The following is a 13,808-nucleotide window of genomic DNA, read 5'->3' on the forward strand; positions in this document are numbered from 1 at the left end:
GTTCTCTTTGGGTATGAGCCTTCTCCGTATTATTTTGTTCTGTGTAATAAGCTTGATCGGTGTTCCAAGCATCTGAAGGCAAGAAATCATCTGGTGTTTCTTAAGCACCTACTAAGCGTCGGACTAGTAACGCTTGGAATTTAAAAGACAAAAGAAAATCCCTTAAAATACAGCCTGATCGCAAATTTGCGTGGAAGTCTTTGCCGGCTTCTAGAAACAAGTGGAATTCAAAAATTCCTGTGGCTGAGGAGGGAAACAAAACAAAAAGTCCTTACTGATTAACATTTTTTTCACAATCAACAAAAAGCAGACAAAATTGAGCTGAGCCCTTTGTCAGGTAGAGGCCTGAAAAGTGAACGATTCAAATTCTTCTTAGCCTACATCATCAATTTGTTCAAGTTCCCCGCCACTGAGGGAGGAGTTTCTCAGTCCACGTGAAGAACACGCCTTTTTCTAGACAAGTTTGGCCCTCGGAAGACGCCGTAGCACTGCATGTGTTGAAGGAAAGGGCAGTAATTGGCACCTAGATCCCATAAAGCCGAGGCTCCTCTCGCGATAGGTGGACTCGGGAGGAGAGGAGGGAGATCTGAGCGGCGTAGCAGCAGCGGCTGGCGGCAGTGGGCTCCGGTAGTGTGGGTGAGCGCCTTAGGTACAGCACAACAGGCAGGGCTTGTGAGACATTTCCACTCTGGGCTGGGCCGGGGGTTCGTGAGCTAGTTGAGGGATTATGTAGATGTGGAGGAAACAGTATCGTGCCTCTCTTCTCCTCCTTCCCGGCTTTTCAGGGATCCCGCCTCCGCTGAACCTGAACGGAGGCTTGGTCCTCCCGGGACCATGGGTTCCTTGGACGCCCTTGTACCCCCAAACCTGGGCAGGGGCTTGATTTTCCAGGCGGTCCTTATATCCCCAAGCCTGGGTAGGGGTTCGATCTTCTTGGCACAGTGGGTCCCTACATTCTCAACTCCGGACAGGGGCTCGGTCCTTCTAATTGAGGGATTCCCGTACCCCCAAATCTGGGCAGTCTTCCACCGCTGATTCCTCCGGGGATCCCCGCACCCCCAAGCCTGGGCAAGAGCTCCAACCTCCCGGAAGTCCCTGCATTCCCAAGCCTGAGTAGAGATTTGCTCTTATTGGTATCGGGGGTCTTTGCATCTCCAAGTCTGGGCAGAGTTCGGTCCCCCAGACACCTAGGGGGTCCCCGAACTCTGGGCCAAAGAGTCAGTCCTTCTGGCACCTCGGATTCCTTCAGGGGTTCCTGCCCTCTTGTCTAGGTCGTGGTCCCCGAATCTTGGTCGCGTTGAACCCTTCCTGCCTGAGCTCCTGGTCGAGATCTCGGGCTCGGTGTCAGACTATCCTATGATCTAAAGATCTGATCCCTTGACCCCAGGTAGTAGTATTTAATGGTATGGATTATATACTATCTGTTCTTTAGGCACCATGATGTAAATGGTTGTAGCCACCTGTTTTGGAGCCGGAAAGATCACAGGGTTTGAGTCTCTCAGAGACTCTGGAGCTAATTGTGACCGAGAACCCCACTTAATGTCCCTGAGTTTCAGTTTCCACATCTGTAAAACGGAGATAATAGTAGCATCTATCTCACAGAATTTTGAGTTAGCAAAAGAGTAACTCCAGCTGATGATTGGTAAATAACTTTTTACTTGCTTGTTTAGCCACTGACAAGCAGATCTTGGAGGCCATTGTATATGTGAATTATTGTTAACAAGCAAATAATCGTTCCCAGGCTGTTCAAACATTTTGCCTTTCCTTCTTCCTCCACCTCAGACTTTTCTTGTATAAAGAAATTAGCAGTTGCCTGCTCTCTTGCTTTCATTTCATTGAGTTCCTGGGCTCAAACTCAACCCTCTTTCCTTATGTTACTATCTGACTTTTGGAAAGTCTCTTCTCCACGACTTTTAATATCAAGGTTCTTAACCTTTTCCTGTGTAAGGCAGCCTTTTAACATTGTGGTACTATGAACCTCTTAGAATAATGCTTTTAAATACATACATTTAAATATATGCTTCATAAGATTAGTGTATTTCATTAATTAGATTAATTGGAAGTAGAATTACAAAGGAAACTAATTATATTGATAATGATTATGTGTGTTACACACACACAATTTTCATGGACCTCAGTTTAAGAACCTCTGACCTAATTGTTTTCTGGGCTTCTAACTCCCATACTGCCCCCTCTGTTTTGGTCAGTTTCATTATGGGAAATTTCCTTTGGATTCCTATGGTAAAATTGATCAAAAGAAAGCTACTAAAACTGCTACTCCTTTTGTTTGATAGTACAAATCTGAAATTATATCTGATTTCCTAAGGTTTACAAAAGTGTTTCCTGACAAAAATCTTGAGAAGTATCTAGTTTAATTATTGCCATATTTTACAGATCACAATAAAGCAAGTGGAAAGGACCTTTGATCGTTGTTTTCCTGATTAAAAACTTTGAGAAGTATCTAGTTTAAGTATTGTTAGCTATTATTTTATATATCATAATAAAGAATTAGACCTTTGAGATCATCATGTTCAATCATTCCTGACCAAGAATTGTTTCTTAATTGGAAGGTACTCATTCTGCCTCTGTGGATAAACCCCTACATGATGAGATAATCCAGTATTATTTATTGTGAGGTTTTTCCTTTCTGCAACTAGTAACATCTCTAGCCTGAAGTTCCAGCTTCTGGGACCAAGCAGTGAAATCAACATTTTTTTTTCCTATATGACAGTCCTTCAGATGTTGATAAACATCTGAAATGTTCTTAAATTCTCTTTTCCAATCAGTTCCTTTAACTAGTACTTACATGACTATTTCTTCAGTCCTTCTACCATTCTGCTTATTCTCTTCTAAGTCTATTTTAATTTCTCTAAGTCTTTCCTAAAAATTGGTATTCAGAATTGAAAATTGTATTCTAGGTATGATTTGATTGGGGCATCGTACACAGTGGAACTATTACCTCTTTTATTCTTTCTTTTCCTTTTCTTGGCAAGACAATTGAGGTTAAGTGGATTTATCCAAGGTCACACAGCTAGTGAGTATTAAGTCTCTGAGGCTGAATTTGAACTTAGGTCCTCCTGAATCCAGGGCTAACCCTCGATCCAATGTACCATCTAGCTGCCCTGTTTCTTATTCTTATTCTTTTCTTTTCTTTTTTTTTTTTTAAAGCTTTTCATTTTCAAAACCTTGTATTCCAATTTTTTATTCTCCCTCCCTTCCCCCTGCTCCCTCCCTTCCATCTTTTATTCTTAATGTAACCTAGGATGCCATGTCATACAGCTGACTTACTGAATTTTCAATCCACTGAAGTCTTTAGATGCTTTTTGTGGTCACTTTTGTCTAGCTATAGCTCCCTTAAATTTTTGAAGTTGATTTTTTAGCCTAAGTATAAAATTAACTATTTATTCTTATTTAATCTTATTCAGTTTAGCCCATTATTTAAGCCTGAAAAGATCTTTTTGTATCTTGATTCTTTCATATGGTCTATTAACTTTCTTTCCCAGTTCTATATCATCTGTAAATTTGACTGGCTTGCTTGAAATACAGTGGTGTAGTAGGAAGAGTGCTGGGACTTTTAAAGTCAGTGACAGCATCTTTAAACTTTACAATTTTGTAGTTCTGTGATTCTTGACAAGTCATTTGGGTATTAATTAGGATGAGAAGAATTTCTGGGCCACTGTATTGGAGATCTGCCTGCAACTTAATACCAAACAGTTCACAATTGCTTTTTTAGTTCTAATTTTTCTAGCGGTTCTTAATTCACCTCCTTGTATTCCACTCTCCATTGTGTACTCATATCTACATTTCCTCCATGTAGTGTGAGAGAAAACTGTTAAATACTTGGTTGCAAAATAAAACTGCTATATCTGTAGCATTTTCCTTATCATTATTCCTGTTGAAAAAAAATGAAGATATATTGTCTTGTTATGCTTGTTTTTTTAGTATTAACTGCTTCCCTTTTTAAATGCTTATAAAGCATTCCTTTGTTATGGTCTAGAATATTCCCAGGATTAGGGATTAAGCTTATTGATGTTTAATTTATAGACTATAATCTTTATACTTTTGCCTCATTTTGATAATTGTAAGCCAGACATTGTGCTATACACTGAACATCTAAAGGCAAAAATGGAATATTTCTTGCCCTTTAGGAACTTAAATTTCATCAGGAAAACAACATGTACATATGTAGGTATAGATATTATGTATAAAATATGTTAATTTAATTTCCTAGTTCTAATCTTCTAAATCCAATTAAGTAAACAGGCTTAGAGACATAACCTTGATTTCTTTTAGGCCATCTCTTATAAACTATCCTTTCATTTGTTTTTCTCACTCCTCTATCTTTTGTTTGTCCTGATTATAATCTCTGCTTATTTTCTTTTCTATAGTAGACTTGGTCTCTGGTTAACCAAGTTCAAGTGCATATTGTTTTGTTGTCTCTTGCCTTGTTTTCTTACCTTGCTGTAGAACTTTGCTTTTGTTGCTGAATGCTGGTGGAGGAAGTCACACAGCATTGCCAACCAAGGTTACTACAGATTTATGTTATCTAATCTCAACTGGTTCTTGCTAAGACATTGCTGACTGGTTCACAAAGCCCTATTGTGGTACCTCATCTTAGTTCACACTCTAGAAGTATGGAGAGACTAATTTTCAGTAGGCTGGCCACTTGTATTTTGTTTTGTACTTAATAGTATTTTCTCCCCAATTACATGTAAAATTAGTTTTCAACATTCATTTTTGTAAGATTTTGAGTTCTATATTTTTCTCCCTTCCTCCCTTACTTCTTCCCTCACTCCTAGAGAGCAAGCAATCCATTATAGGCTATACATATAAAATCATGTTAAACATATTTCCAGAAGAACCAGGACAAAAGGAAAAAACAACAAAGAAAAAACAAAAAATAAATTAAAAAGATGAAAATAGTATGCTTCAATCTGCATTCAGACTTCATAGTTCTTTCTCTGGGTATGAATGGCATTTATCATCACAAATTTTTTGGGATTATCTTAGATCACTCTTGTTGAGGAGACTATCCTAGTTGATCATCATATAGTGTTGCTGTTACTACATACAATATTCTCCTGGTTCTCATTTCCCTCAGCATTAGTTCAAGTAAGTCTTTCCAGGTTTTTCTGAAATCGATCTACTCATCATTTCTTGTAGAACAGTAGTATTAAACTTGTTCAGCTGAATGGCCCCTTGATGGCCACTTATTGATGAATTTTATGGCAACCAATAAAACTGAAAAATGAAAAAAAATTTGCAGGAATATGCAAAATGAAGCAGGCAGAAGAATGAGGAATGGGATAAATTATGTGAAGAATCATAGTTTTTGGATAATTTAGAAACATTAATTTAGCTATTAGCAGTCTAAATATAAGATCCTTGTCCAGGACCTGGGCATAGATTTACAGATTCACTCTTTTATAGTTGGAAGAAGAACCTTAGATGTTACTTTGTTTGGTCTCATTTTACAGATGAGAAAACAACATGTAAATTCTCTGAACACAGGCTTCTTCACCTCAGATCTGATGGTGTTTTCCTTTTACCACTTTACCCATCATAGTACTTGTATTTTGTCTAGAAGACAAATGGAGAGATGGCTTACAAGAGTGGTAACAAAAGGAATTAGCAAAGTTGGTTTTAATTTTTGGCCAACAGGAATAAGAAATTTAATTTTAGAGCATATTTTGTTTTATAGTATTTTTGGTAAACATTTGTAAAAATGCTGTCAGCCTGTTAGCAAACATTTAATAATTCATGTGCCAAGCAGTGTGCTAGGCATTGAGGATACAAAGACGAATGTAAAAATAGTTATTACTTTCAAGAATTTGTTCTTCTCCTTCACTCTATGGTCTTGTCAAATTAATATCTTCATTTTCACATGTCCTGAAACTCATCTCTGAATGAACATTATATTTATACTTAGCACAATGTGTGGCATGTAGTAGACAACAAATAATAAGTAGTAATTGATTGAGAAAACAATTAGGAGGAACTAGACATAGTGAGCACCAAACAACATTAAAAAAAAATGAAATTGGCTATATTTTAAAAGATATCAACAGACTACAAATATGGGAGTCCATTTTAAAATTTCGCAGTGCATTGTCCTTTTTTCTGCAATGGGGATTTTATATAATTACATGTGGGTGCTCAGTTCAAAGGTACATAATTTTTGTTCACTTACATTTTGGAAGATACTTTGGATTAAAAAATTAGGTTAAAAAAATTATCTGTCTATACCTTTAAACCCAAACCACTAAAACTTTCATTGAATTACCAATAATAGATCCCAGTCCAAGCCTTTCCTGCTTATTGTTTGGGTTTTGATAACTCAGAGTAAGTGTAAGTAACAAATTATTTTCTGTTCTTGGCCAGAAACTCTGAGGGTCTTCCTCTCCCAAACTGATTATTTTTGCTATGACAAACTAGGCCATTTTTTATTTCAATTCTTACTTAAGTAACAATACTTACTTTAATCATTGAATGGGCATTACCTTAGACTGAGACTTGGAAAAGACCAAGGCCTTTAATTGTTTCCCAGCTTTTTGCTTTCTTTCTAATTTTGGTTGCGTTAGTTTTGTTTATGCTAAAGCTTAAAATTTAATATAATCAAAATTATCCATTTTGCATTTTATAACATTATGTTCTCTATCTTGTTGGGCATAAATTCTTCTTTTCTCCATAGATCTGTCATATTTAATTTTGAATAGATCCCTTTTTACTTCCTTTACTCAGAAGTTCTTCCTTTAAAACAAAAATTTTAAAAAGGAAAAAAAAAGTTTAGCAAAACTGTTCTAAATATTGACATAGCTGCCCTGTTTTATATCCTTAGTCCTTCACATCTTCAATGAAGGAATAGAGCTATGTTTCTTACAGCTCTTAATCCTTAGAGTTACGTAAATTTTATTTGTAAAATTTTAGGTAACAGAGAAGAAGGTATAATTCTCTTTTTGAATAAACAGGCAAGTAGTTGGTATAGTTTCTGAGAAAAGAAGAGTTGAAAAATTTGTAGTTAATTACATAGCTTTTTTATATTATAGCACATATATATGTATGTGTGTATATATATATGTATGTATGTATGTATGTAGATATGTATCATTGAGAGGGAAGCTGAGAAATAGTATATTCAAACACAGCCAGTAACTTTTTTCAAAAACAAAATTTGAATAGAGGTGGTGAAAAGGGAGATTAATAATTTCATTATCATTTACTAATTTTATTTATTAATGTTTCTCATTTAATCCAGGTTAACCTGTTAATAACTGTTGAGAAACAGCAATTTAAAAAGGAGAAAATAAAGGATTTGCATAAATTGTCAGACAGAAAGCATGAAATCACATTAGGGTAATTAGGGTAATTTAATTGTGCTCTAAACTAAATCACTCTTTCATGTGCTCCCAAGAGACATGCATACAACCATGACGTGATGTGGAATTCCATTGCTTTCTATCATTGGGCTTCTTTCTTTAATCAGTTTCCTTCTTATTAAAGTGTCTGGATCACAGGTATATTGTGAAGAATACTGGAGTAATTTATGTAAGGAATATTGGAATATTTTGAGGCCCCCCCCAAAGGCAATGAATATTTATTCCATTTCTTATAGATCTTATGATATTTATAAAGGATGTTCTTTATTTTCCTTTTATCTTTTTATAGGCGAGACGGTGACCATGGAAAATCTTGAGGAGGAAAGTACTGCTGTCCTTTCTTGCCTGAAGACTTTGGAAAACTTTCTTTCAAAACCAGATGTGGAGGAAGGATCTAACCTGAATGTACAGTACCAGCAGAGCATGCAAGTGAGTACATGTGGGAATTGTGGTTCAATGTAGTTGAAGAATTTAACACTGCTTCAGAGTCAGCCTTTCCAAAGGCCAGTAAGAGCCAAGGCTCTTGTGTCTTGAAGTCCATAAAGTCAAGAGAGTTGGAAGAAACCTCTTGTGTCAACCTTACAGAGACCTTGTTTTAACTCTGTGGCAATACTAATTGGAAGGTATGGAGGCTGTATTCAGAAAGGGAAGAAAGCAATGCTAATACATAGTCTAGTCCTTATTGCTTCATGTATTTTAGTTTTACTTTTCTTCAATTAAAAAAATATGCTTTTTTCTCCCTCCTCTTTCCTTTCTAAAAGTTGAAAACAAAACAAAACAAAAAATCCAGCAACAAATAGGAATAGGCAAGGAAAATATAATACCTTGCCTTGGCTTTGTCTAAAAAAATGCCTTTAAAAATTTGCACCTTAGGGTTTATCATCTCTGATAGGAGAATGGATAGCATACTTTATCACCAATCCTCTGGAATCATAATAGGTCATTGCTTGCTCAAAATCTTTTAGAGTAGTTTATCTTACAGTGTTGTTGTTAACATATAAATTGTTCTGACTGCAGTTTTCTGAAACCATCCCTTGCATTATTTCTTAGAATAATAGTATATTTTAAAATACTAATAGATTTTTAATTTTCAAAATATGTGCATAGGTAGTTGTCAACATTTACTCTTGAAAAATCTTCTGTTCCAAATTTTCCTCCTTCCCTTTCCATCTCTCCCCTCCCTACATGGCAAGTAATCCAATATAGGTTATATATGAGCGATTCTAATATATTTCTAATTTACCATGCTATACAAAAAAAATCAGATCAAAAGGGGAAAAAAAGAGAAAGAAAAAAAAAAAGCAAGCAAACAGCAACAATAAAGTGTAAATACTATGTTGTGATCCACATTCAGTTCCCATAATTTTCTCTCTGGATATAGATGTTTTTCTCTATCACAAGTCTATTGGAATTGGCCTGAATTATCTCATTATTGAAAAGAGCCAACTCTATCACAATTGATCATCACATGATCTTGTTGTTGCAATAAGTACAACATGTACTTGTACAGTGTTCTACTTATTCTACTCTCTTCACCTAGCATGAATTCATTTAAGTCTCTCCAGGCCTTTCTGAAATTATCTGTATTTCTGATAATTTCTTATAGGACAATAATATTTCATTACATTCATATATCATAACTTATTCAGCCATTCCCAAACTGATGGGCATCCATTCAGTTTGCAAGAACAATAGTATTTTATTACAGTTACATACTATAATTTGGTCAGCCATTACCCATTTCATGGAACCTCCTTAGTTTTCAGTTCTTTGACACCATAAAAAGAGTTACTATAAATAGTTCTGTAGTTATGGGTCTTTTTGCTTTTTCCTTGATTTCTTTGGAATATAGGCCAGGTAATGGCATTACTAGGTCAAAGAGTATTGCTTTCAGAGTGACTTGATCAATTCATAGCTCTGCAACACACTTCATTGATAGCCTGTTTTCCTGAAATTTTCCTTTTTTTGTCAGCTTTGCCAATCTGATTGGCATGAAATAGAACTCCAGAGTTACTTAGTGATTTGGGCAATTTTTTCCTATGGCTATTTATAGTTTTGATTTCTTTCCTTAAAACTTGCTTATTTCTATTTATTGGTCATTTATCATTTGAGCAATGATTATTTTTCTTATACATTTCAAATTAGTTCCTTCTATACCTTTGAAAGAGAAACCTGGGAATTAGGAATTTGATGCAAAGATTTTTTTCCCCTCCAGTTAGCTACTTGCATTTTAATTTTAGCCTCATTGATTTTGTTAATGTGAAATCTTTTAAATTTTATATAATCAGAATTGTGTCTGTTATCTTATGTGCTTGTCTTTATCTTGTTTGTTCATGAACCATTTCCCTATTTATAAAAAGCTTATTCCTTACTGTAACAGCCTTCTAAGTGTCTGGCACTGTACTAAGTGCAGAGACACAAAGAAAGACACAAGGAAGTCCCTACTTTCAAGGACCTCACAGTCTACTTGGAGAGACATAATCCAAATAACTGTACAAAAAAGTTATAAGCCATCTAATTAAGAAATAATCAACAGAAGGAAGACACTAGAATTAAGGGGTCCTGGGAAGGGCCTTGTCTGGAAGCTGAGATTTTATCTGGGACTTAAAAGAAGCCATGGAAGCTGGGAGGTGAAGAGGAAAAGGGGCAACATTTCAGACATGGATGACAGTGAGAAGAAATACCCGGAATTGGGAGATGGAGTGTCTTATGCTGTCCTGTACGCCACTTTCAGATTGAAAATAAAGCAAAACAAAACACCAGCATTCTTTCATCATGTCACAGGAACTTCTGTCTAGAAATCCTAGTACCTATTGTTATGGGCCAGAACTCTGAACTTGAAACGGAAGGATTCTTACAAGGTACTAAGTCAGTGGAATTGATAAGAGACAATAGTTACCTAATTTAGCATGGTTCAGTATGATTGATTTAATCCTACAAGGGGATGTTATGGGCCAGAACTTGAAACAAGGTACTAAATGGAATTGAGAAGACAATGGTTAAATCTAGTTTAGCATTGATTTAATTCTACAACAAATAATGGTTTCCTAGTGATATAATGATTGGTTTGTACTCAATATGGAGCATATAAGCTAGAAGTCTCAGCCAGGGAGATTTAGAGATTCACAGACAAGTGGACAGAAGGCTGGAGCACCAACCCAAGCTCTTGGACTCAGACAGATTCATCCCATCTCACTCCAAGACACCAGAAGGCCCCCAGAAAACTAGCCGAGCCCCAAGTGAAGGAGACAAAACTTTGAAAGAGATAATAAAGGATTTGGATTTTAATACCTGGCTACACTTGTGATTACTGAATTGAAACGAAGGTTGCCTCCAAAGACCCTAAGAAAACCTCAACAGAGAACATTTTATTTTATTTTATTTTATTTATTTATTTATTTTTAATAACCTTTTTGTTGACAGAACCCATGCCAGGGTAATTTTTTACAGCATTATCCCTTGCATTCACTTCTGTTCCAATTTTTCCCTTCCCTCCCTCCACCCCCTCCCCCAGATGGCAAGCAGTCCTTTACATATTGAATAGGTTACAGTATATCCTAGATACAATATATGTGTGCAGAACCGAACAATTTTCTTGTTGCACAGGGAGAATTGAATTCAGAAGGTATAAATAGCCCGGGAAGAAAAACAAAAATGCAAGCAGTTTATATTCATTTCCCAGTGCTCTTTCTTTGGGTGTAGCTGCTTCTGTCCATCTTTGATCAATTGAAACTGTATTAGCTCTCTTTATTGAAGAGATCTACTTCCATCAGACTACATCCTCAAACAGTATCATTGTGGGGTATATAATGATCTCCTGGTTCTGCTCATTTTTCACTTAGCATCAATTCATGTAAGTCTCTCCAGGCCTCTCTGTATTCATCCTGCTGGTCATTCCTTACAGAACAATAATATTCCATAACATTCATATACCACAATTTACTCAACCATTCTCCAATTGATGGGCATCCATTCATTTTCCAGCTTCTAGCCACTACAAACAGGGCTGCCACAAACATTTTGGCACATACAGGTCCCTTTCCCTTCTTTAGTATCTCTTTGGGGTATAAGCCCAGTACAAACACTGCTGGATCAAAGGGTATGCACAGTGTGATAACTTTTTGAGCATAGTTCCAAATTGCTCTCCAGAATGGCTGGATGTGTTCACAATTCCACCAACAATGTATCAGTGTCCCTGTTTTCCCACATCCCCTCCAACATTCCACAATATCTTTCCCTGTCACTCTAGCTAATCTGACAGGTGTGTAGTGGTATCTCAGAGTTGTCTTAATTGCATTTCTCTGATTAATAATGATTTGGAGCATATTTTTATATGTCTACAAATAGTTTCAATTTCTTCGTCTGAGAATTGTCGAACATTATATTGTAGAGAAAACGCTACACCTACAGAAGCCTGTTCTTTAGGATTTTTTGTTGTCTGGCCTCCATCTTGCTTAAGCAGGTATCATTTTCTAACATGGACCTTTTCCTTTCACTAGTATAATGGTCTCACAGTCTCTAGAACATATTATGCAGGATAAATTTCCTTCAGTTGCATTAATTACCTTTCTTAGATTTCTGACCAACAGCTACTTGAGTCCTTCAATGATGATGAGGTCACCGACTTAGAAGTCAGGATGCTTTGTTGTCATCTAGCCCTGTTATTAAAAAGCTTGGCATCCCTGTAGCTCTTACCCTTTGGTCCTAGTTCCACCTTTCAGAGTGACATAAAATAAATCACATTTCCTCTTCTGCATGACAGCACTTTAGATATTGATGGTAGCTATCACACATATCTCCTTTTCTTTCTTGCCTTCTACCTTTTCTCTAGTCTGACCACTTTTAGTCTTTCATCTCTTCCACTATCTGACATGAAATGATTTTAAATCCCCTCATCTTCCTAGTCATCTTTTTCTGGCAAAATCTAAAAACCCCTGCAGATTGAATCCCTTTGAAATAGTTGAAAACATTTATTATATGGCCACTAATTCTTCTTTTTGCCAGGTTAAATATGCCTATTATTTTGTCTAGTTCTACAACTTTTTGAAAAATTTTCTCTGTCATTCTCTGAAAGATAGCATAGTGTACATCTGTAGAATTGGGGGGTATCCTTAAAGGTATTTGATCCAGCCCAGTATTTACATGTAAAGAAATAAATTCAGAAAGATGAAGTGTCTTTCTAAAGTCACACAGGTGTAATTGGCAGTGCTAGGATTCAAAACCAGACCCTTCAGCACTAAGTAAAAGTGCTTTATCCACTACTCCATGCTGTCTTTTCTGAAAGGTTTTATTCCTTTCTCTTGTGTAGAACAGAAATGGCTGAACTCTACCACCTTAATCTGCTTTGATTTAACCCTAATGAGAAGAGAGGCGATATTAGGGGATGAACAATGCCTTTTTCATAAATGAAGTGGGTTATTCTCCTTCCGCCATGGGTATCTTCTACTTTCAAGGTCTGTATAGTGAGCTTCATTGTAGTCTTTTTACTTTTGGTTATAGGAAGCACTGCTGGATTAAATGATGGGTCTGGTGAAGTGTTTCTGTTCAGGAAGACTTAAATTCAAATCCTGCCTGGGATACTTACTACTTGTGTGACTTCGGACAAGTCACTTCTGTCAGTCTCAGTTTATTCTCCTCTAAGATGGAAATAATAATAGTAACTTACCCTCCCTCTCCCCCCACCCCCACCCCCCCGAATTCCTGTGAAGATAGAATGAAATATATATATATGGCACTTTGCCTTAAACTTAAAGTACTATTATAAGGAAAATAGCTCTGGGAATATATCACCTCTCCAAGGAGAAAACTGAGAGCTGTTCTTTTATTTAGCTACAACTTCTTTTTCTTTAGTTTTCATTGTTTTACTTTGTTTTTGCTTTGTTTTAATAGTATTTTCCTCCCAATTATATGTAAACACAATTTTAAACATTCATTTTTATAAGATTTTGAGTTTGAAATTTTGCTTCCAATTCCTCCTCATTTTCCCTCTTTCTAAGATAGTGAGAAATTTGGTATGTGTGATGCCCGCGTATTTAAAATCAGCCAGAGTCAGGAATTCAGGTTAAGGGAAAAATCTTCAGTCTTTATTGAAGTGAAGAGGTGAAAAAGGATTGCGATAGCAATATGGGGCAAGAAGGATTGCAATAGCAATATGGGCAGCTGTGACAGGAAGCCAACTAGCAGAGGGGGATTGGAGATGAAAGACTGGCGCAATGGCAATGCGAGCAGCTGTGTCAAGACGCTAGCCAGCAGTCTCTCCTTCCACTTCCCTTTTCACTCCCTTGTCTCCACCCACCAAAAACATCATTTCCTATACAACACATCAGGATTTGCACAAAGAGTGGGCAGGGGCCATTCTTTCTCCAAGCATATATATTAATAGAGTATGATCCAATTACTATTTAGCCTTATGTGCTTGGGACCTCAGTGCAT

The 13,808-nt window shown here is 36.5% G+C and overlaps 1 protein-coding gene across 2 annotated transcripts in view; it reads left to right on the top strand.

Moving 5' to 3' along the window:
• The first annotated feature begins 540 nt into the window (after positions 1-540).
• MAD1L1 (mitotic arrest deficient 1 like 1) overlaps positions 541-13,808 on the top strand; it is an 872,812-nt gene continuing 859,544 nt past the window's right edge. Inside the window, exons 1-2 of one of the 2 annotated variants that reach the window (XM_052000199.1) lie at positions 541-636; positions 7,666-7,805. In XM_052000199.1, coding sequence (XP_051856159.1) covers positions 7,680-7,805 — 126 coding nt within the window. In that variant the 5' untranslated portion in view covers positions 541-636; positions 7,666-7,679. Of the gene's footprint in view, positions 650-7,665; positions 7,806-13,808 lie in introns of both variants that reach the window. The other variant, XM_052000207.1, reaches the window with a different exon arrangement.

The sequence above is a fragment of the Antechinus flavipes genome, chromosome 1, assembly GCF_016432865.1.
Source record: "Antechinus flavipes isolate AdamAnt ecotype Samford, QLD, Australia chromosome 1, AdamAnt_v2, whole genome shotgun sequence".
NCBI lineage: Eukaryota > Metazoa > Chordata > Mammalia > Dasyuromorphia > Dasyuridae > Antechinus > Antechinus flavipes.